The following is a 24,814-nucleotide window of genomic DNA, read 5'->3' as shown; positions in this document are numbered from 1 at the left end:
CAGACTGGTTCCAAATAGGAAAAGGAGTATGTCAAGGCTGTATATTGTCACCCTGCTTATTTAACTTATATGCAGAGTACATCATGAGAAATGCTGGGCTGGAAGAAGCACAGGCTGGAATCAAGATTGCGGGGAGAAATATCAATAACCTCAGATATGCAGATGACACCACCCTTATGGCAGAAAGTGAAGAGGAACTAAAAAGCCTCTTGATGAAGGTGAAAGAGGAGAGTGAAAAAGTTGGCTTAAAAGCTCAACATTCAGAAGACGAAGATCATGGCATCCGGTCCCATCACTTCATGGCAAATAGATGGGGAAACAGTGGAAACAGTGTCAGACTTTATTTTTTTGGGCTCCAAAATCACTGCAGATGGTGACTGCAGCCATAAAATTAAAAGACGCTTACTCCTTGGAAGGAAAGTTATGACCAACCTAGATAGCATATTGAAAAGCAGAGACATTACTTTGCCAACAAAGGTCCATCTAGTCAAGGCTATGGTTTTTCCAGTGGTCATGTATGGATGTGAGAATTGGACTGTGAAGAAAGCTGAGCGCCAAAGAATTGATGCTTTTGAACTGTGGTGTTGGAGAAGACTCTTGAGAGTCCCTTGGACTGCAAGGAGATCCAACCAGTCCATTCTGAAGGAGATCACCCCTGGGATTTCTTTGGAAGGAATGATGCTAAAGCTGAAACTCCAGTACTTTGGCCACCTCATGTGAAGAATTGACTCATTGGAAAAGACTCTGATGCTGAGAAGGATTGTGGGCAGGAGGAGAAGGGGACGATGGAGGATAAGATGGCTGGATGGCCACTGACTCGATGGACGTGAGTCTGAGCGAACTCCGGGAGTTGGTGATGGACAGGGAGGCCTGGCGTGCTGCAATTCATGGGGTCGCAAAGAGTCAGACACGACTGAGCGACTGAACTGAACTGAATGATTTTGTCAGATTAATCATTTGAATAGTAAATGAAATACTTGAAAGTATGTAAGGGAGTGGAGAACTTTTCTGTCCCTCATACAAACTGGTGATACAGATTATAAACTAAATGATTCCAAATTTCACCAATGTACTGAGGATCCAAATAGCATTTGTACCCTAAGCCATAGAAATCTACTGAGAAAATCATAAAAATGAACGGAAGTGATCTAGATTGTTTCATTTTCCTTTGAAATGTTGTTTGCATTAAATCTTAGCAACCCAGAAGTTAAACAGTATTGAATTTCACACATAGCACTGTATTTTTAATCTTAGGTTGAAGGTTATGTCCATGGCATGATTGAAGAATGATTCATACAGTTTGCACTTTTTTTTTACTGGCCAAGGAGGGAAATTGGGGAGTAAGGTGATACTGAATTGATGCTAAATTTATTAATTGAATTCAAATGGGAATAAAGAACATCACTTAATGATTTTATTTCTTTTTATATTCATTTGTCTACCCTTTGTAAAGATTCTCTTGAATGTTACTTATGCTTTGAATGCAATATAAAAATAGCTTTTGGCCACTAAAAGTAGCAGTGGATAATAGCAGTGATTTTTCTCCTAGTGAATATATCAAGTTGTGTCACAGCCAGAACCTTCAGTCACATGGACATATTGGAGGATGTGACCAGAGTTCTTTATTAACATGGTCCCCATCTTAAAATACAATTACCATGAAATTAATGTATTAAGCCTTAGTCACAACCTTAGTCTTCAGGAAAGACTTAAAGGTAATGTGACTCTCCTTATAATTAGTAAGCTAATTAAATGCTGGAAGGCTCCAACCACATTGTGATGTACCTTGCTTCTGAACAAAGATAACATCACCACTGAAACTGTATACTTGTAACACTAGTATTTTTTTCATTAGTGGTAGAGTATGTGGGTATGTGTGTTTATAATCTATTTTGTTTCATCTTCAAATTTTGCACAGCAGTTTCCATTGTGCATTCACTGGGACTGTGTTAAATAATAGTACACTAATTTGGTTTCTGTTCAGAATTCAGCATGATACAAATAAGGATGAGTTGAAAATTAACCTTTTCACTGTGGAATAAACAAATTACCAAAATAAGCACATGCACAAAAAAAGATGCTAGAAATCAGGTTCAATCTACTCAAGATGGAGGATAAATCTGTTTGACCTTAACCACATGAAAAATTCTAATGCTAAATGCAGTACTTATGAAAGCTGGCCCATTCTGCCATTGCTTGGTAGAATGGTGTGGGTTGTCAAGTATATGTAAGAGTTATTATAAAATTGTATTTCTTTTAGTATTTGTTATTGTTGTTCCTTCCTATGGTGGTAAAAATGCTTTATAGTTGGGGCATGCTGGTTTTTTTAACTACCCTGGTCTCTGGAGTCAGTCAGACCTGACTTTGAATCCTGGCTTGTCCGTTCACTTCTTTTGTGAGCTTGGTCAAATCACTTACTGTCTCTGAGCCTGTCCTAGAAGAGCACGTGGAAGACTTGAAATACTGGTCCTGAAAAAAAGTTTCTAATTCTTACTCAGTTTATTGTTAGGATTTAAGTATTTATTGATTTGATTCTTGAAGAGAGCACAAGGAATGGGCCATTCTGGTCATAAAAGTTCAAAGTAAATATCTGGGCTTGTTTAATATGCAGAAGAGAAGATTTGGGATGTTTTGGAGGTGTGACTGGTGGCTCAAATGGGAGAACAAGATAGGGTGTGTAACTTAACTTTTCTAATGTATGTGAAATGTTATTCTTAAAAAAAATAGAATTGAGGTATAAGATAAACTACACATGTTGAAAGTGTACAATTTGGTAAGTTTATACATTCATAACATTGTCCCCAGTGTCAAGATGGTAATCATATCTAGCACTCACAGAAGTTTCCTTGCGTCCCTCTGTGGCCTTCTCCAGTAATCCCAGCCCGCCTCACCTGGCAACAGCTGTTCTGTATCACTGTAGATTAATTTGCATTTTCTAGAATTTATATAAGTGGAGTCATATGTATTTTATTTGTCTGACTTTTTCACTCAGCATAATAGTTTTGAGGTTAACCCATGTCATTACACATATAAGTAGTTTGTTCCTTTCTATCACAGAATAGTATCCCATTGTACAGCTATACCATGATTTACTTACATACCTGTTGAGGGACATTTTTGCTGTGTCTAGTTTTGACTACTACGAATAAAGTTGCTAGAAATATTCATATACAAGTTTTTATATGGATGTATGCTTTTTTTAGAGTGAACATCCAGAAGCGGAATGAGTAGCTTGTGGAAAATGGTGTACATTTTTTAACCATTTAAGAAACTGCCAAATTATTTTCCAAAGTGATTGTACCATTTTCCATTTCCACCAGCAGAGGATGAGTTCCGCTGGTTCCACATGCTGGTCGACACTGTGTGTGCTTGGTCTTCTTAATTTTAGACACTGAGCATCTTTACACGTGTTTCTTTGCTATCCATATATCTTCTTTGCTAAAGTCTTGGTTCAAAGTTTGACCCATTTTTTTTGTTGTTGTTGGTTGGTTTGATTTCTTCTCATTCAGACTATATTTTGGGCACAGGTCAAAAGGTTATTCTTTTAGGTATAAATTCATTTGTTTCCCTGGCATGTGGAACCAGAAAAACAAAATTAAGTTGTGACAAGAAAAGAGTATAATTATCCTTAAGGAAGTACTTTTGGACTGTGAAATGAATGTGGGCACTGGGGCAACCAAAGGAGGATGTAAAACTTTCCCTGGAAGTGTTTAAAGATAGGGCTGGCAGTGGTCTGCTTGGACGCTGTAGGGAGGCTGATGTGTGACTCAGTTTACCTAATTTCTGTCTTCATTTGAGATAAGAATCTTTCCAGGGGAAGATCTCTTACTAATATCTCAATATGCTTTGCTCATTTGTGCTATTTTTTCAGGTCAAAAAAGTACAATTTCTTGGAATTTTTCAAAACTTTCCATGTACTTCGTGGTTTAAAAAAAAATTCACTCTTTCTGATTTTAGCTTAAAGTGATGCTGTGAAACCTGAGGAGGGTCACTCTTGGGTATTAATTAGCTTCAGCAAAAACAAATTGCAATCTCTGGAGAATAATCAGATTAAAAGAAACGCTCAAATTTCTCTCATCTAGCAGGAGCACAAATCACTGTTTTAGTTGATAGTACTGGAAAGATTCATTCAGCTCTCCATTGAGGCAAGGTAATTAACTAGATTCTGGAGAAGAGGTTCTACATGATTAAAGGAATTGGAGTTGGTTTAGCCCACGGAAGGGAAGAGTAAGGGGTGACTTAATGACAGGATTCCAATATAGCTAATGAAGGGTTTTCCTGTGTATAGAAAACACTGGTCATTTGTTCTCCAACTCCACAGAGGCTCAAACTAGAGAAAATTGGCCCCCAACTATAGAAAGATTGAGTGTGGTTTGTATTAGACATAAAACTTCTATTATCCGCATCAATATTGTTATGAGATTAAGCAATGGAGCAAGTCAAGAGAGGTCATAAAGATATTCTGAAATAAAAAAGATAGCTGTCTGCCTGGAATGTTTAAATGTCCATTGAATTATAGGATTTTGTTATTGAAGGGGACCTTCAAGATCACTTATTCTAATCTCCTTTTACAGATGAGGATGTGAAAGGACATTATGTAACTGGCCTACAGCCACATTTAGATACTCATATTTTAATTTGAGGATGTTTTAAAAGTAGTCTGCCTAACGAGGCACCAAAGGGACTGTGTAAGAATTTCTGCTTAAAAAAAAAAGAAGGAAGTTTCTGCTGAACAGTAGGTTTCACTCCACCAAAATAGTCACTTGAAGCTGATGACTATGTGTATTATTTTTTCCTAAGCCCATGAAGATCCTGCCAGTGTGCTGACCTGTGTCTCTTGTCTTTAAAAATGTTAAAGATTTTTATTCTTGGACATTTTGAGCTTGTCTCTAAATAAATCCTCTACTTCAAAAGACTGTAGATGATTTGACCCAACTTGGCTAATATTGATAGAGGACAGCAAAGGACATTCCCACAGCCCTTGGGGAGCCTGTCCCAGTCTAATACAGGGTTCTCCAGAAATCTTTGGCCGCTGCCTGTGCTACAAAGACTACAATTTCCTGGACAGCTATTTCCTGGTGACTAATTTGCCTTCCTTAAAGATAGTGAGTTATACACCCTTGGGTTTTTTGTTGTTAAACACTAGTTGGAGCAGTAGGAAACACATTTAGGCCACCAGTTCGTTGTGTATGGGATCTGCAAAAATGAGTTCTGACCATTGGGGTTAATGGGATAAATTGCTTATACAGGATTCCACATCCATTAACCACAGCAAAAATCGGCACAGTGCACTTTATTTGCTTGTGGATATTTTATTTGGTAACTCATCATTCTGTACATGTTCCCACTAGACCATCTAGAGCAAAAACTGACATGTGTATATAGTATTATATTCTCATTTCAAAGGATTTATGTGAGTCCTAAAAGTGAGATAAAATATTTGAAAGTGCCTTGCTCATGGCCTGATACCTGGCAGACATTCTAAATGTTCCCACTTTCCATTCCCTTTCTCTTCCTTGGGTTTTATATGGATATTGGAATCTCTCAGAAATGTAACAGATTCTTGTCAAAAAGGAAGTTCATAAAATTGTTCACATTTATAAGTGTTTATTTTAAAATTATCAGCCTATGTTAAGTACTCACGTTAACTCAAAAGATTTTAATATCTTCTCAGAAAGAGTCACCTGAAAAGTCAAGTTCCATTGATTTGAGAAAGGTGTACTCAGCACCTAGGATTTGTCCACCGTATACTGGGCTCAGTTTAGGGTGAGGGCTTCCCTGGTAGCTCAGTGGTCAAGAATCTGCCTGCATTACAGGAGTCACAGGAGGCATGGGTTTGATCCCAGGGTCAGGAAGATCCCCTGGAGGAGAAAATGGCAAGCCATTCCAGTATTCTTGCGTGGAGGGTCCCATGCACAGAGGAGCCTGGCGGGCTACAGTCTATGGGGTCACAAAGAGTTGGACATGACTGAGTGAAACAGATATATATAGATAGATAGATAGATAGATATAGATATATATATAATCTTAAGAAGAGAGTAGGTTTTCTCTGTATTTTTGTGTAGTTTCTTAAATTGACTATCCTGTCCTGGATTAGTGAACTGAAAATCACTCACTGAATATGGAACTACATGCCCTAAAGGTCAATGGGTTGTGTTTCAACTGTGTGAAGTCACTTAGAGAATTCGACCTCTGATCAGTTCAGGACTATTTTTCTCCAACCCACCACTACCCGCAAGGAAAGGTGAAGACTTGTGGAGAGGCCAGGGAGTCACCTTAATCCCATTAAAGACTCAGTGACTGCCTGAATGTGTTCATCTCTCGTCTTTAGTGGAGCTGGGCAGAAACATCAGGAGGGCTTTTGCTACTGAGAGGAATGCACAGCTCTTTCCCTCAGTCTCTACAAGCAGCAGCCATCAGCTCCTGCCCTGCACACAGCTTATCCCAGCTGGAGAGCCCCGGGGGCAGATCCAGAACACTTTTCCAGCTGTCCTTGCTGAGGCCAGTAGACCAGAATGCAGCTTGTTGATCCAGAGTCAGAGAGGAAAACCCACAGATGGACCGGGAGGAAGATCGTGCCAAAATTTCAAACTAAGTCTAGTAGTTATTTTCATTATGTAGGAAAGTTTTATACCGTTTATGTTTTTTTTTTCTTTTTTTACTTTATAATACTCCATTTTACTCTGGGTAATGACTGGAAGTAATGATTCCCTTTTAATCTCTAGGACCTCCAAAATCTTTGTGTTTATGTTGCCAGAAAGTCTTTACCATGTTTTTCACAGTCAGGAATGAATCATTGTTAAGTTACAACTGCATTTTAGTGCTCCAGAGGAGAGGGGGAAAAAACCATCTTTCCAGCTGTCTAGACAATTTGGTTGGAATCTCAAAAATTAAGTTTCAAATTGTATTTGTTGTTGTCTAGGCAAAAAATAATGAAAGCATAAAATGAAATTTCAGATGAAATACAATTTTCATACTCTATGTTTGAACATCAGGAAGCAACCAGGGATTAGTATTTAGAAAGCATCCTTTCATTTATTTAGAACATGTTTGTAATTCTAAATAATTAAAGAGTATTATTCAAAGATCTCTTTAAACTGAGCACCACACTGAATACCTTCCCCTGTTGGCAAATTCCCTTGCTTTATTTCCTAACACTAAAAGGGATGATATGAATACAACTAGCCATTGCCACCGGAGAAGGCAATGGCACCCCATTCCAGTACTCTTGCCTGGAAAATCCCATGGACGGAGGAGCCTGGTGGGCTGTAGTCCATGGGGTCGCTAAGAGTTGGACACGACTGAGTGACTTCATTTTCACTTTTCACTTTCATGCATTGGAGAAGGAAATGGCAACCCACTCCAGTGTTCTTGCCTGGAGAATCCCAGGGACGGGGGAGCCTGGTGGGCTGCCGTCTATGGGGTCGCACAGAGTCGGACACGACTGAAGCGACTTAGCAGCAGCAGCAGCAGCAGCCATTGCCACTGCATCCATCACCCTGTGTCCTTGCCACATATGTGGACAAGTGTGTGCCCAATTCTTACAGGGACAAGCAAAGGGTGTCAGAGTGTTGGAAGCCGATTCCCAACTCCTGGCAGTTGCCATTTTCAGCCCTTTGGAATTAACAGCCTGTGGCTCATTGACCTGGGGAAAGCCTTGGTAATTTGGAGGCAGAGTGGAGATGACCTTAAAAGGATGCTCTTTCTACAGCTTAGACTCTGGTTGAAATGTCCCAGAAGTACACACTGTACTTCTCAGATGTCCTGTTTTGGCTTATTGATTATTTTCAGCATTTCTTTATGTAAATTTTTGTAAAGATCTTAACATGTTGATTTGAGTTAATTTGTAAAGAGCAATTACAGCTTTGAGCTGCCTGGTAGCCATTTGAACTAAACACTCTACCTGCAGAAATTATTTTTATATATATATATATATATATACACACATACACACTTGTCCATGAAAGCTAGAAATGTGCAATTTTTAGCTTAGCTACTGTCTGCTGCTCTTATTTCTCCCTTACTACCCAAATCAAGAATTATTTTTAAAATCAGACTTCAAAAGTCCTGAACCCATTACCCTTCCAAGAAATATATTTAAATAAAGAAATCCATGAGCTGTGCAGAGGGCAAGATTACAGTGAATGCAACTTCTAAGTGCTGGCGGTTTGAGTTGCAGGAAAAGGAACGAGTGGTTCAGGCGCTGGTAGGCCCTTTGATGAACTGAAAATCAGTAGAGGAGAAGGACAAGTAGAGCCTGGCAACTGTGGCCGAATTGAACTCACCTGAAAATGTGCAAAAAGGACTTCAGGAATAGCACTTGTAACAAAAACATATTTTATACCGACAGGACATGCTGAACTGTTTTTTTTCACATTCACTGGTATAACCTTATTTTTTTTAGTGGTTTCTCTCTTTTATGCATACACACGTACCCACACGTGTACATGTTTCCGAAGGCAAGACTGAAACTAGGAACCACACACAGTAAAAAGGAAAAATAAATCTTTGGTGAAATGGCATTAGAAACAGCATTAGAATTGACAGAAAGTAGAATTTGGGCCCTGGACCTGAGGAATAAAGGCAGCGGACCCCACATAAACAAGTCAGTTGGCCCCAAAGAAACTCAGTCTTCTCTTGTTTCCAGCTCCTCTGGTGGGGAGGGAGAGGGACAAGCCTTTATGAGCCCTGAAGCCTGTTGGCTATCATAAGGCTCTATCCTCAGCCAGTTGTTGAGATAGACAGCACTAGAGATTTTATATGTGTGGCTCAAGCTTTTAAGTATAAGGCATTTTACCTTATAAGGCATTGTGTTTTATATGCATTGTCTCATTTAAGCTTCACAACAGCCTATGAGATAGTTACCCTTCCTCGTTTTATAGATGGTAAAAACTTAGGAGGTTCACTGACCTGTATAAGGTCACCCACTAGGCAGAACTTGGACCTAAACAGGTTTTCTGGATTCTAGAACAGGTTCTTTAACTTCTGTCTTATTTGTTATATTACTCAGAAACTAAAAAGATCCTATTTCTGCTCTCAAGATAGTTTTGGTCTAATAGAAAAGAAACTTACGTTACTGAAGGGGATAGGAGGTCAGGGAAGGATAAATTAGGAGTTTGAGATTAGCAGATACAAAACTACTAAACATAAAATAAACCATAAGGTCCTATTGTCTAGCACAGGGAACTACATTCAATATCCTGTAATAAACCATAATGGAAAAGAATATGAAAAAGAATATATATATATGTTATATATATATATGTATATATATATAAAACTAGATCACTTTACTGTATTCTAGAAACTAACACAACATTATACATAAACTATACTTCAATTAAAAAAATTTTTTAAACATCATTTTGGTCTAGCCAACATGATACCTGAGAGAGGAATATAAGCAGGATGTTTGCCGTGACACCTGTAAGCATGCGATGGAAGTGACACGTATATGCATGAACGCTCAGTCGCTCAGTCATGTCTTACTCTTTGTGACCCCAATGACTATAGCCCTCCAGGTGTCTCTGTCCATGGGATTATCCCAGCAAGAATGCTGGAGTGGGTTGCCATTTCCTCCTCCAGGGAATCTTCCCGACCCAAGGATTGACTCCATGTCTCTTACAGCTCCTGCACTGGCAGGTGAGTTCTTTCCCTCTGAGCTATTTGGGAAGCCCAAGTGACAGAGCATGGGAGAGCAAAGGATTGAACAGAAGTTACACCTGAGCAGAATTCAGAGGATACAGAAGAGTTCCCCAAGTATACAAGGGTGAAAAGGCCATTTATTCCAGTGAGTGTAAGCTGTGGTGTGCAAAGGCACTAAAGATGAAACAATATTTGGATTGACAAAACATGCGTAGAAAGTTTTTTATTTTTGTATACATAGTATAACCTGTGGCCTCAGCCTACTTCTTCCTACCCAGCCTTCAGAGATACCTGGTGAGGTAGGGTCATCTCACCTTTGAAGATTATCTATAGATGAAAAAAGGGAAAGTGAAAGTCACTCGGTCATGTCCGTCTCTTTGCAACCCCATGGACTGTAGAGTCCATGGGATTCTCCAGGTCCGAATACTGGAGTGGGTAGCAGTTCCCTTCTCCAGGGGAGTTTCCCAACCCAGGGATTGAACCAGGGTCTCCTGCATCACAGGCAGATTCTTTACCAGCTGAGCCACCAGGGAAGCCCAAGAATACGGAATGGGTAGTCTATCCCTTCTCCAGTGGATCTTCCCGACCCAGGAATTGAACTGGGGTCTCTTGCATTGCAGGCAGATTCTTTACCAGCTGAGCGACCAGATGACCATTCCCTAAGGGCAGCTGGCCATGCTGTAGGAGAAACAGACCATAATGGCATGCATTCTTGAATAAAGCTAGTGAGGGATTTGAGGAGAGGTCAGACATAGCTTCTTCAAACTCAGTTTAGTCCCTAAGATGCTGACACCTTGGTCAAGTAGGGGCATCTCGAGAAAGTGGATGATTATTTTCATCAGCAGCAGAGAGTCCCTTACATTCAAAATTACCTCCCCCATATTGCGATTAATGTTCTCTCAGCCATTCTGCCTTGTAAGGATTAAATGATGTAATACACGCAGAGCTTTTAAGGATAGGTCTGGCCCTCCATAGATGCTTAGTAAATGTTAGTTACTATCATCGTCATCTTTATAGTTCTGCTCCACAGTCTAACAATTAGGGACTGGCTGGTTCCATAAATCATTCATACCTCAGTGTGATTAGGTTGAACCTGTTACTTTGGAAACATTTGGTGTTTTCAAGGCTCTGAGAATCTTGAGGCAGCTGCACTGTTCAAAGTCTTTGACTAAATTTTGCAGGTGGAGAAACCCTAATTAAAATGCAGAATCTGCCACTTGCTAGTTTTATGACTTTAGTATGTTGGGAAACCCTACTTTTCTCATCTTCAAATAGGGCTGATGATGCTGGCCTTATAATGAAGATTTAATATAAAGTGGTGTTTCTGAAGTCCATAGCCAGCTCTGGCACACAATAATCGTTTAATAAACCTCAGTTCCCTTCCTTTTGACTGCAGGCCCTGGGGGACAGTTTGGGTTCATGGGCAGAAAGGCATAGGGAGGGCACCACTTTCTTGTCAAACCCAAATCTTCCTTCTGTCTGACCCCACTTAGTCCCAGCGGGACCCTGATGACCACCCACCCTCCTTTCTGGGGGTCCCACTTCAGTTCCTCTACAGCAGCCTGTGTTCACTTCTCATGATCCCAGAAGGCACTGGCTGATTGGCCTGAATTTCCTACTAGATTCTACACTCCCCATGACCTGGGCAGTGATTCTCTCTGGTTCCCTCGTTCCTAATAACTCAGTATATGCTTTTGCTGGGCACTCAGTGGATGTCTCCATGCCTGACAGCTATGAGTGATGTCCAGCCACTTACCGGTAAAATGTTCCACCGGAATAGATTCAGAGGCTAAATATAAGAGTGAAACTCCTGAAAAAAAAGCTTAGCCACCACACTGTGAAACTGGATGATGTCAGAAGAATGATTTTTCCCTGCTCAGAATCGTGTATTCTAAAATTTCCAGGGCCCGCCAGGGTTCCTAAAGTCCGAAGGTATGTATCACCCTCCCTTGAAGATCCTTCATCTCCTCCAGGAAACGACTCGAACTCTCCCTCTTGTTCTCTTTTGTGCACCGCTTCACACCCTTGGATGTCCCCATGGGTACTGCTAACTGGGGATCGTGAGGCTGTCCGGCTGGCTCCCCCTGAGCTGACGCTTCCCTGTGACAGCGTCCTGTTCTCCATCCCCACATCTCTAAAGCAGAGTGCTTACCGGCCAGGCACAGTCACACTGTGTGCAAAGAAGCAACTGCAGATTCTTGACGTGGATCTGGGAAACTCTGCCCCAAGGGTTTTGAGCATGAGCCATGAACCTCCTAAAACTGGTGGGAAATTGTATGCGTATGCACGTAAATCTACTGTTCTGGTGAGAGAATCTACAGTTTACATTAGATTCTAAAAGGTTTTCATGAGTCTACGAATGTTAAAAAGGAAAAAACCCACTAATTCAGAGATTTTCCACATACTTGTAAATTCAGGCCCATGTTTTCATTAGCTGGGAGATATTTTTATGGTCCTCCAATGCCCAGATGTGAGCTACAACTTGAAACAGCCCACAAGCTCCATCGCAGAGCCATGGATGGCAGTTCTGGTCTTGGAGCTACCGCTTATACATCGTGGAGGGTTTTCTGAGCCTTTTGAGCTGCATTTTACTTTTTGTCCATTAACTGAGGTTTATAATGCCCTCATATCTTACAGGAATGCTGTATAGAGAGATAAGGGATGTGCAGGCATTTATAAGCTGCCAAGGGTTATACAATTGTGGAGTGCAGGTGTTACTATTACGAATGTGTCATCTCATGTTACACAGGGTCAGGAACACAGTAGGCAACTGATACATGTACGATTAAAATGAACATGGACAGGGTTTACTGAAGGGAGAGAGCTAGAGGTTTAAGACACCAGTGTCTGTGTGTTCTGCAGATTCTGTGAACGATTTAGTATTCAGGCCTAGAACACAGCTGGGGTACTGAGAAAATGCTTTCCAAACTATGATAATAGACGAAATGACCTTCGAGATTCAAAACCCATTTGTTTTGTTTTCCAGAGACTTAAAAGAGTAGAATTGAAACTTAAAAGAGTAGAAGCTGTCTCACCTTTTTCAGGAGGCCTCCAGAGTCATCCTTACAACTTTATCATGGAGGCAAAAAAAAAAATCCTCCTTGCCATCATATCATCAATTTATTGTTCTTTTCTTTTTTGAAATCCACCCTGAATATTCGTTAGAAGGACTGATGCTGAATCTGAAGCTCCAATACTTTGGCTACCTGATGCAAAGAGCTGATTCATTGGGAAAGAGCCTGATGCTAGTAAAGATTGAAGGCAAAAGGAGAAGGGGGTGGCAGAGGGTGAGATGGTTAGATAGCATCCCCGACTCAATGGAGATGAATTTTAGCAAACTCCAGGAGACAGAGGAGGACAGAGGAGCCTGGTGTGCTGCAGTCCATGGGGTCACATAGAGTTGGAGACGACTGAGTGACTGAGTAACAACAACAGCAGCGTTCACACCACAGTCTTAATTCTCTCATTGGGGCCACAGAGAGGCCTGCCATTTCTAGACTATACTGATCCCATTGTAACAGAGGCATGGCACATTATTGAAACTGTATTTTCAAAGTACCTTCCTCCTTGGGATGTTCTCATAGACACCATCTCACTGGGGATAGATAACTGCCATTACTGTCTGCACAACAGATCCAGAGAGGTTCCTACAACTTGTCCAAGTCACAAACCCCAGTGTCCAAAACAGGATGATGTATTCCTAAAGATCATCTCTGCCTGATTTTGGCACCTTTGCTGAATCAAAACTAGAAAATTCTATGGGAAAGATAGATTTTCACTTCAAATATATTCCACTTAGAGCTGAAAAGACTATTTATATCCCCTCACACTCCAGGCCACATATACCTGAAGAAAAGCTAGATCTCATCACACCCACTTCGACACCTCAGTTCAGTTGCTCACTCATGTCTGACTCTGTGACATTATGGACTGCAGCATGCCAGGCTTCCCTGTCCATCACCACCTCCCAGAGCTTACTCAAACTCATGTCCATCAAGTCGGTGATGCCATCCGACCATCTCATCCTCTGTCGTCCCCTTTTCCTCCTGCCCTCAGTCTTCCCCAGCATCAGGATCTTTTCCAGTGAGTCAGTTCTTCACATCAGGTGGCCAAAGTATTGGAGTTTCAGCTTCAGCATCAGTCCTTCCGATGAATGTTCAAGACTGATTTCCTTTAGGATGGACTGGTTTGATCTCCTTGCAGTCCAAGGGACCCTTAAGAGTCTTCTCCAACACCACAGTTCAAAAGCATCAATTCTTCAGTGCTCAGCTCTCTTTATGGCCCAGCTCTCACATCCATACATGACTACTGCCATAGATTTGACTAGACGGACCTTTGTCAGCAAAGTAATGTCTCTACTTTTTAATATTCTGTCTAGCTTGGTCATGGCTTTCCTTCTAAGGAGCAAGCGCCTTTTAATTTCATGGCTGCAGTCACCATCTGCAGTGATTTTCAAGCCCTCCAAAATTAAGCCGGTCACTGTTTCCACTGTTTCCCCATCTATTTGCCATGAGGTGATAGGACCAGATGCCATGATCTTAGTTTTTTGAATATTGAGTTTTAAGCCAGCTTTTTCACTCTCCTCTTCCACTTTCATCAAGAGGCTCTTCAGTTCCTCTTCACTTTCTGCCATAAGAGTGGTGTCATCTGCATATCTGAGGTTACTGATATTTCTCCCGGCAATCTTGATCCCAGCTTGTGCTTCATCCAGTCCAGCATTTTGCATGATGTACTCTGCATATAAGTTAAATAAGCAAGATGACAATATACAGCCTTGACGTACTCCTTTCCCAATTTGGAACTGGTCCATTGTTACATGTCCGGTTCTAACTGTTGCTTCTTGACCTGCAAACAGATTTCTCAGGAGGCAGGTCAGGTGGTTTGGTATTTCCATCTCTTTCAGAATGTTCCACAGTTTGTTGTGATCCACACAGTCAAAAGCATGGGCGTAGTCAATAAAGCAGAAGTAGATGTTTTTCTGGAACTCTCTTGCTTTTTCTATGATCCAACAGATGTTGGCAATTTGATCTCTGGTTCCTCTGCCTCTTCTAAATCCAGCTTGAACATCTGGAAGCTCTCGGTTCACATACTCTGGAAGGTTCATGTACATCTGGAAATTTCTTGTTTCATAAAAAAACCTTCCTCAGTGATCAGTGGAAAGAAATAGAGGGAAACAATAGAATGGGAAATACTAGAGATCTCTTCAAGAAAATTTGAGATACAAAGGAAAAGATGGGCAAAATAAAGAACAGAAGCGGTATGGACCTAATAGAAGCAAAAAATATTAAGACGAGGTGGTAAGAATACACAGAACTGTACAAAAAAGATCTTAATGACCCACATAACCACAATCGTGTGATCACTCACTTAGAGCCAGACATCCTGGAATGCAAAGTCAAGTGGGCCTTAGGAAGTATCACTACAAGCAAAGCTAGTAGAAGTGATGAAATTCCAGTTGAGCTATTTCAAGTCCTAAAAGATGATGCTGTAAAAGTGCTGCACTCAGTATGCCAGCAAATTTGAAAAACTCAGTAGCCACAGGACTGGAAAAGGTCAGTTTTCATTCCAATCCCTAAGAAAGGTACTGCCAAAGAATGTTCAAACTACCGCACAGTTGCACTCATCTCACATGCTACCAAAGTAATGTTCAAAGTTCTCCAAGCCAGGTTTCAACAGTATGTGAATCAAGAATTTCCTGTCCTTAAAGACTGACAAAACAGTATCCTGGAAATTTTTTTTTTAACTTGATAGTTGTGTGTGTGTGTGTGTAGTAGAATCTGTCCTTCCATTTAAACAATTTGCCATGAGAGAGGAGTTTTAAATTGCATTTAGTCATTGCTTTAGAATGAATGGTACTTAATTAAATATTACTTTAAAAATCGGCTTCTCCTCTTTTTCTGTAATTGCATTACTTTTTTGAGGGGCAGTTTTGTTTTGCTCTTTAACCTGATTGTGTGCATTTGGAAAGTACCCTAGTACAGAGTATCAGAAAGCAGAAAATTCTGGCACTTCTCCGACTTTCCATTCTTTCTCCTGTATGGATGCCAGATTCCTTTGGGAAATCATCATTTGTAAAAGGTCAGGAGCAAAAGCAGGGGGATTCTTTAGTGTATGGTTTCTGCTAATTAGAAACTAAACATCTGTAACCATGTCAGAATTATTTGTATTTGAAAAGAAACATTTATACACAAGTGCTTTTTCAGTAACATAAAGCACACTATAACACAAAGTATTATGTGTCAGAGGGGTGGGGGGACAGACAGCCCAGGAAGCTTCTGACAGATGGCTGTACTGGATGAGGTCATTTGCTAATTAAATCTCAGAGCTTTTTCAGAGTATTTTCTTTTCTCCATCAATTGAAGTTTTCTCACTCACTGCCCCACTATGCGCCCCTCCCCACCCCCACCATGGCCAAAGCAGACATTTGACTCCTTTTGCCAATTACAGATCAAATGTTTAATCATTTTAAAGGGAAGATACGTGAGAAAATGGATGAGTTGGCAAAGTCCAGTCAAAACCATTGGGAAATCTCTAGCTCTCTACTGTAGCCTTCGTCTTTGGTGTCTGCTCACATCGTGTTGTAAGGTGAGCTATTCTCCATTCTGGAAGTGTGTGCTGATTGTCCCATCCCTAGCCTGCTGTCTTAGGGGGAAAAACAACACAGTGTTTTGACTTATCCTGTACCTCTTTCTCTTCTTTCCCTGCTTTCTCCTACCTATCCTTCTCCCCAAGATGAAATTTTGCTGAGATCATTACATTTGTACAGAACTTATATCTGTATTTTTACTGCCATATTAAGATACATGTCAGTGATGCCTCTGAAGTGTTACACTTTAGTCAGGGCTTTATCTCTCTATATGCTAAGCATCAATGGCCCCATGGGCCTAATGGTCCAGATCTTGCCAGTCATTTTTTTCTTGGAATATTGATTAATTTTGGGGAAAAGATAAGAGGCCATCTCTTTCCCCTGCAGAGTCTGCTGTCTTCTGTCTTCCCCATTCTTGTCTTGGCATTTAAGACATTTATATAAGTTGAATTTTTTTTTTTAATGGGCTGAAAGATCTTTAAGTCTTGAGGGTTCTAGTCAAGAATTTATTTAAGCTAAGACTTAACCATATTGGGCTTTCCTTTCAATTAAGACTGTGAAGGCCCTCAGGTGCACAGTTTCAACAAAATGGTTGTGGACTCTCAGGTTCCAAGTGTTTACAGAAAAGCGGCCTGTAGATGACTTGCCTTTCTAATCACCTCTGTAGAATCTCAAAATAACCTCTTGTCCATGACTTTCACTTACTTAGGAACTGGCTTCTCTCCAAGCTCTTTGGGTGTGAGGCAAGGACTTGGTGACTCAAGGGTCTCTCTCTTGTTCTCTTGACAATAAATTCAGAGCCTGTATTTGGCCATTTCAGACACTCCCCAGTCTGGCCTGACCCACTTCTCAGCCTGCAGTCCCACTGCTCTTCATGAACCTGATTTAGCCAGACACATTTAACTATACTATACCTCAGGTGTTTCTACCCTTGCTTTATGTAACTGTCCCTGGTTGAAACTGCCTGGTTTCTTTTGGCATACTTGAATCACACTTGCCTTCCTGATTTCCACCCTTTGCAATACGACAGCCCACAGCCTACAACCTGTGGTAGAACCATAGATGTTAATGATGTTTATGAAAAGAGCAGAGTCACCTGTAGAACTAATATAAACAAAGAAACAAAAAATCATTTGAAATCAGGGCAGTATAAAAACATCATTTGGAATCGGAAGCAACTCCTTCCCCCGTTCCTGCCGTGGGATGTCTCAGCCAGAGCTAGAGAGAACATCAGCATGTGCAAAGTGTGGATGTAGACATGTGTATGGAATGGTCTTGTGTGTTTGTCTCCTCTCAGATGTGGTCACTCACCTGTCTACCGTTCCCGTGAAATGGCAGCACGTGCCTTGGTCCCGTTTGTTATGATGGACGAAATCCCTAATACCATCCAAACTCTGTTGGCCAAACTCCCCGACTGCACTGACCAGTGTTTCCGGCAAAACCATATTCATGGGACACTCCTCCAAGTAAGTCAAGTCAGTCTTTGTGACTTCTGTCAAATAACTGCAAGATGAGCTTTGGTGCTGTTAGCCGCTGACGATTTGATACACAGACTTTTCACTTTATGCGTAGAAGTGTTTTCTAATGCTGAAAGAACAGGTATTTCCTAGGGGTGCTTTTTTCATCATAAACATGAATGCAGTGTCACAGTGTGACTCAGTCAGAACATCTTTTGCATTAAAACCTAGGTTTTCTATGGCCTGCTTTTCCATCTGGCTTTCCTCTCTGAAGAAGTTGTGTCTTTTCCATCAAGTATGCCTGAAGAACATTCTGGGCCACTCCCTGTTCACAGTGAAGTTGTGAGCATTCCTTGATACACATCAGGCAGCTTTGTACCTTAAATGTCAAACCCTTCTTTCCTATTTTCTCTGTGCTACAAGGCAGACTTCTCTTTTGAATAAATAAGCAAAATGACTTACTGCTTTTAACTTAACATTTCTTCTAGGCAAGACTCAAGGACAATAAATGATTGAGAAATAGGCTTCTTATTGGAACAGTCCTTTTTAAACCCTGGCTGTAAATATGGGGATAGGTTGGTATTAGTGGAGTCTGCTGTTCATGTGGCTGGTGTGAAGCAGGGCTGGGATGGGATTTAAATATCAGGTCATGCTTCTGATTTGTGAACAGATTTGAGAGATGGCCTTGAGATCCAAATATATGTTGTAAGCCTGCAGTCCACGCTGCTGACATTGCAGGAAATGTGTAGAGTGGTTAAAGCCTGCAACTCTGGATCCGGTCTTGTGTGGGTGTCGATTTCAGATCCACCACTCAATACCTATACATGTGTCTTCTCTTTTAAACCAAGGATAATAATAGTAGTATATACCTCTTAGGGATTTCTGTGAAGAATAAATGAATTAATGCATATAAGGTACTTAGAATAGTACTTGGTCCACAGAAAGATGCATAAATATTATTATTATTATTATTCATAGTTTTAATAAATCTGTGATAAAATGAAAACTGATGTTTTTAGTTACTAATTCTGTCTAGTTGAGAATGTAAAAGAAACCTGGTTTTTGCCTTCCTTCCTTGTTTGTTGTATATATTCAACAAGTATTTATTTGTTGAGTGACTTCTTTATACTACTGTGTCAAAGTCAAAATAGAGACCAAGTTCTTGTGTTGAAGGAGTTGAGGGCAGTAAAAAAGAGGACTTCCCTGGTGGTCCAGTGGTTAAGAATATGCTTGCCAATGCAGGGGACACGAGTTTGATCCCTGGTCTAGGAAGATCCCACATGCCATGGGGCAGCTAGACCCATGCACCTTAGAGCCTGTGCTCCACAGCGAGAGAAGCCACCGCAGTGAGAAACCTGCTCACCACAACAAAGAGAAAGCCCTTGTGCGGCCACGAAGACCCAGTGCAGCCAAAACCAAGTAAATACATTTATTAAGAGAAGACGACCAGAGAATGAATGTGCTAAGTGCCACCGGATTGGTCCTGGGGGTGTCAGGAAAGGCTTCCCAGAGAAAATGACATCTAAGAAGAGAGTGGAAAGTAGCCAAGGGAAGGGGAGAGGGATACCCACCCTTCAGAGGGAAGAGCATTTAGAAAGACTCAGACTGGCTGAGAGTCAGCCCACCTGGGAACTGCAGGGTTGGGTGGGACAAAACTTCTAGGGTGGCCGGTCTCAAACTGGTCTCAAGATCTCCTCACCCTCTTGAAAGTTTCTGAGCATCCCAAGTGGCTTTTGTCTATTGATAGTTAATTAGAAACTAAAACAGAAAATAAAACACAGGAACTCATGAGCACACATTCCATTAGTCATTAGAGGGGTGACATCATCACACACCTTGTAGCCTCTGGCAAACTCCACTGTACACTTGGGAGAGAATGAGAATGAAAGAGGAAAGTAATGTCTCAGTGTCATTTTGAAAATAGTTTAATTTTGCAGATCTCCTGAAAAGATGGTGCAACTCCCAAGCATCCCAGACCAGATGCTCTGGCCTCTGTTATGTGCATTATGGATCGTTGGTGGTTTCTTCAGTACAAACTCCTAAGCACTCATCTCCCTTGGTCCTCACTGTATCCCTATGAGGAAGAGGGGTAGGGGTCATTATCTTGGTTATAAAGATGGTACCCTGAGGCCCACACAGTTCTGTGCGACTCCGCTGTTTCTTTGAAGGGAATCTGTAGTAATGAGTCATGCAGAACAGGCTTTTCAGAGATGCATAGGGGATGCAGCTGAGTTGGAAGGTTCGGATTGTCAGGGGGCATCCAGTTTTCTTTACTGAAGAGCCACTCTTGGCCAAACTTAGAAGCAGTCAGATTGACATTGTTTCTTTGGCTCTTCTACCAGCGGTACAAATGGGCCTCCCAGCCTCATTCCCCATACTCACCTCTAAAAGGTCTGGCTTGCGTTCTGCCAGTCTGTCCAGCAACAACATATAGTCTTTTACTCTGTCTCTGGGCTGCCTTTGCTATTCTCAAAGTCACTTCTGCTGCAAAATATGTGAAACACTGTGGGAAAGTCAAAACCCTCTAACGCTGGGGTGCTTGTGGCTATTGCTCTTATTCCTGAGTGTTAGGGAAATGAATGGCTTGTTGGAAAAAACAACACATATATGGGTGTTGGGTGCTCGGTATTGTGTTTGTGTTTGTCAAACAGATTCCTGTCTTTACCGAGATTGGCTTATACCCTGGTTGCAAAAAGGAAGTCAAAGGCATGTGAAAATCTTTTTGTCATGTCTATTCGGGTGTCTCATCTGTGTTGCAATAGTTCTGTTTCACTCTGTTGTTCTTTGTGGGGAAAGCAGGAGGGGTTAAGATGGGGAGGGCTCTCTGTCTTATTCCCTCCTGTAGCATATAGATTCCTTCTCTGCATAAAGCTACCTTTGAAATCCGTAAAAGTCCTGCACCTGGAAAAGCGATATTAGGGCTTGAAAGGAATAGTCATCTCCATGGGACTTTCAGAGCCAGCTAAGTAAATAGAAAGTTGTTATTTTTTTCAAAAGCAGGAAATCATTTTGTAATCAGAAAACAAATTCTTTCACAGAACATTTTCTTGAATTATAAATCTTGACATCTTTGAAAAATGTTTACATAAATACATTAAACCTCAGCGTTATCTCTGTCGTATACCTTGCAAACAAGAAATATGCTGAGCTCTGAATTTGGGGGAACTGTGGAAGAAAGACTCAAATTATAGGACATGAAAAAAAGGAAAGAACATGTGGGATTTGTTCCTTAATCATTTTAAAAACCAGAGGCTCGTAATTGCCATATTGAAATGGATGTTAAGTAACACACGTCAGAAAAGGTGAGATTATCCTGCAGGTTCACTAGAGCCAGTGGTAAATGACATTAAATCTCAATAAAGACTAGATAAGAGCCACGGACATTACCTCATTTGGGAACAACACTGGCAGGGCTACCCTGTCTTTTAAGTAAAATTAAACATCTGTTCTTGTTGCCAGAATTCTTCACACTGGGGACTTGACATTATTGCTACGTTACTTATCACTCCCAAGAAATCGTGTTGGAGTTCACAAAGTTCTCTTGTATGGAGGAAGAGTTTGGCCAACAATCATGAGGAAATATTTATTCTGGTTCTCGGGTACTTAACTCACCTTTGGTTGTTTCATAAGGAAATATATACTATTTGAAGTCAAAGATTGAATTCTAAAGTTTTTTCACTTCCTGCCCATTTCAGTTATTTTTCCTATGGTATAGACATATAAAAAGTGATCCTTGCTCTTTCTTTAATTAAGCTCTTTTATTTGGGTAAGCCGAAGTGGGCAGTTGAGGAAATTCAGCTGCTATTAAAGCAGAAAAACCACTTTAGCATTTATATGTATGTTCTAGGCAAAGATATTCTTTTTTTCTTTAGTTAATCCAAATAATCTCCATAATTCTACACGTCCCTTTCCTGGAATTACATTGTCTCCATCTTTATCAGCAGAATCTGTTGAATACTTTAATTCTTTTATTTCAGCTCCCTAAATTTGGAGCCTTGATTTCTGCACTTTGAGAATTCTGGGTTTAAAAGATTCTACTTTTCTAGTTACAGAGCTGAGTAGGATTGCTGTATCCTTGGGTTGACATGAAATATTAACCAGGGATGGGCTTCAGATAGCCTAGGCCCACACACTATCACACACACACACACACACACACACACACACGTGCACACACACACCCACCATTCTCTGTGTTTCTGATGAGGAAATTGAGGTGAGCCTGGGAAAGAGAAAGTCACAGAGATAATCAGGGTACAGAGAAGACATTAAAGCCTGCGCTCCTTAGTGTTTAGAACTTGCTGCCTCCCTGATAGTTATGTGAATAATGACTTTTTATGCCTAGGGGAACCAAATCAAGAATCTATCTTTGCTCTGTTTTTAATCCCTTATCACTCAATTAGTCTACTTAAGTCTAATTTGATATACTACAACACTGGAAACAAAAAAGTCCATCCATATTGTATAGAGGGACAAAGGATGCCAGTGAAATCCTGCAAAGCTACAACTGGTAAAAGACCTTTCAAAGTACTTATTGTACCTTCCTTCCCTCTGCTCACCTCTTTCCCATCATTTCTCTTTGGTCTCCCATTTAATACTCCTAACCTAGAAATACAGAATCCTCAGGACCTAGGTCATAGCCAGGTTCACAGTTGCCACACCTCTGTCTTCCTTAAGGGTGTAACAAAGCCTCTCAAACTTGGGCAACCATATAGGTCCTAGGCCTGGGAGCTGCTGGGACCGTGTAAAAGTGGTCAAGATTGAATTCAGTTCACTGTGGAATGCCTGCCCTGTTCTAGGCTCAGTGAAATCATGAGTTTGCCTTTAAGGCTTTTACCTCCCAGTGTGGGGAGCTGTGGGCTAGAAGCCAAGTGAGCCAGTTAAACCCTCAGGGACTAGGGAGCATATGAATAACAGAAACAAAGATATGGCAAAAGATGAAGGCATCAGTCTTAAAAGGAGGCTGAAGCTAAGGCATTTCTGCTTTAGTCTGTAACACCCTCATAGACTCTGTGTTAGGGCCAGAGTTAAGATCTTTAAGGGGGTGGGTGTAGGGGTCTGGGCTGGGAGAGACAGCACAAAGACAAAAACAGAGGTAGATCTTGGTGTTACTTTGTGGAAAAGAAAAGCAGAACACCAAGAAAGAAAAATGATGGGCCACTTTGGTCAGCTAGTTGTCTGAAGGAATCACTGTTCAGGAAAGAGGAATAAGACCAACCACCCTTTTTTCTCTGCTGTAAAGAGAAGCAGTGGAAACAAATAAAAAGTCAGTAATGGAGGTGGCCTTAAGTATAAATTCTGCTGGAGTTTTCTGAATAGGAAATGAATGTTTTTAGGGGAAAAAAAAAGTTTTTACTAATACTGTTGCACCAAAACCCATGAGTAAGTAGAATTTGGAAGAATGATCAATTCTGTCTTTTCAAAGGTGACCATATAACACAGCACCTTATGCTTGAAGAATTTTAACATCTCTCTCATATTTCTTAAAAGTGCAAAATTGTGAAACATAAAGTAGAAATTCTCTCTAGCTGTCCAGAGATGAAACATTCCTTGACAGATTCCACTTGGTGACCTAAGCTTGGCCTGTCTCCGTTGTTTATTTTCTACACAGAAAATAGAATCTCGGAATGGAAAATCAAAAACAAAAGATGAAATTATGCTGATGTTGTAAGTTATAAATGGACGGCTGGTCAGTGTGCTTTTTTTTCTGGAATGAGTCATGAAGAAAGGCTCACTCTTGTCACTAGTGGCCAGATTTACTCATTCTTTCTGAGTACTTGTGTTCCTGTGAAAGGAGAAGAATCTAAATTGCTAGGTCCCCAGTCCAAGAAACACTAAGGCAGAGCTTCACATGGCTGTACGTGTAAGTCTTTATTGACTCCTTCAGCACCCAGGGAGTCTGAGTGAAGCCTCCAGGGGCTGGAGGCTCCAGGCAGTCACCTGCAGCGTCTCTTTATCTTCAAGTGCCAAAGAAAGGTTATATTCTGCAAGTGTCTTGATGTGAAAAGGATTGGGAAGCCCTGGGCCCTTAAGTTCAAACAAACCAACCAACCAACTAGACCTTGTTAAATCTTACCTTTTGGCAATATATTTCTATCTGGATATAAGCCCAGAAAAGTCATTTTTAATTAAAATGCTTCTCTTGAAGATGAATTAATCCCTTCCTTATAAATATCGAAAGGCTTTGATTTGATGTGTGTTATTTAGGGAGCCTGTTCTGGGTGTGGGGGACAGCTTTTAGCTGCCAGGTCTGGAACGCTGACAGTAGTACACCGTGGCCGTCTCTCGCCAACGTCCCGTCGCTGTTTTCCAGTGCTCTGTACTGACTGTATCAGCCAGGGGTGTGCAGAGTTCAGAGGCTTTCCAGTTGCTGGATCCCCTGGCTTTTGTACTGTTTGGAATTAGAGATGGGGAAGTAATGGTAGAACAGAGTATACGTACGTAAGTATGTAGATATAACACACACACACATACATATACACATGTATAGAAATGCCAGTTATTGAGAGAGAGTGTGTGTGTTTATATGTTTGGGGGGGAGGTGTATGTATTGAGGTTCTATGGCGGCTCTTCTGAACAAAGGATATTAATCCCATCACAGTGATGAGAAAACTGAGAGCAACAGAGGTTTGCGTTTGACTAGTTAGTTAGGCAAGGATAAATGGTCAAAATGTAGCTGGGAGTTAAAGCAACTTCTCTGCAAGAGGGAAAAAACATTTTTGGGCTAGAGTGACTCTCTCCAGGGCTTTCAAGGTGTGGAGTAAAGTGGAAGCTGACACCATCTGTTTGTTCGTTCATTCAGCTGTTGACTGAGCACTGCTCTAGGTGCTTAGAATACATCAGAGAATAAAAGAGACCTTGGCTTCAAGGGTCACAGCTCTCAAAGAGTGTGCATTCTAGAGGCAGGGAGACAGGCAATAATAAATGGTATTATAAGAAAACTTATTCCATAGTGGCTGTACTAGTTTGCATTCCCACCAACAGTGTAAAAGGGTTCCCTTTTCTCCACACCCTCTCCAGCATTTATTGCTTGTACACTTTTGGATCGCAGCCATTCTGATTGGTGTGAAATGGTACCTGGTGGATTCATGTTGATGTATGGCAAAACCAATACAATATTGTAAAG

General features: G+C 41.0%; 1 protein-coding gene across 5 annotated transcripts in view; it reads left to right on the top strand.

Moving 5' to 3' along the window:
* THADA (THADA armadillo repeat containing) overlaps nt 1-24,814 on the top strand; it is a 334,979-nt gene that overhangs the window by 163,176 nt on the left and 146,989 nt on the right. For all 5 annotated transcript variants that reach the window (XM_070798571.1, XM_070798568.1, XM_070798569.1 and 2 more), the window contains one exon: nt 17,529-17,697. In XM_070798571.1, coding sequence (XP_070654672.1) covers nt 17,529-17,697 — 169 coding nt within the window. The remainder of the gene's footprint in view (nt 1-17,528; nt 17,698-24,814) is intronic.

This window comes from Bos indicus, chromosome 11, assembly GCF_029378745.1.
Source record: "Bos indicus isolate NIAB-ARS_2022 breed Sahiwal x Tharparkar chromosome 11, NIAB-ARS_B.indTharparkar_mat_pri_1.0, whole genome shotgun sequence".
NCBI classification, from domain to species: Eukaryota; Metazoa; Chordata; class Mammalia; order Artiodactyla; family Bovidae; genus Bos; species Bos indicus.
Note: the sequence above shows the minus strand (reverse complement) of the source record. Positions and strands in the feature narration are given on the sequence as shown.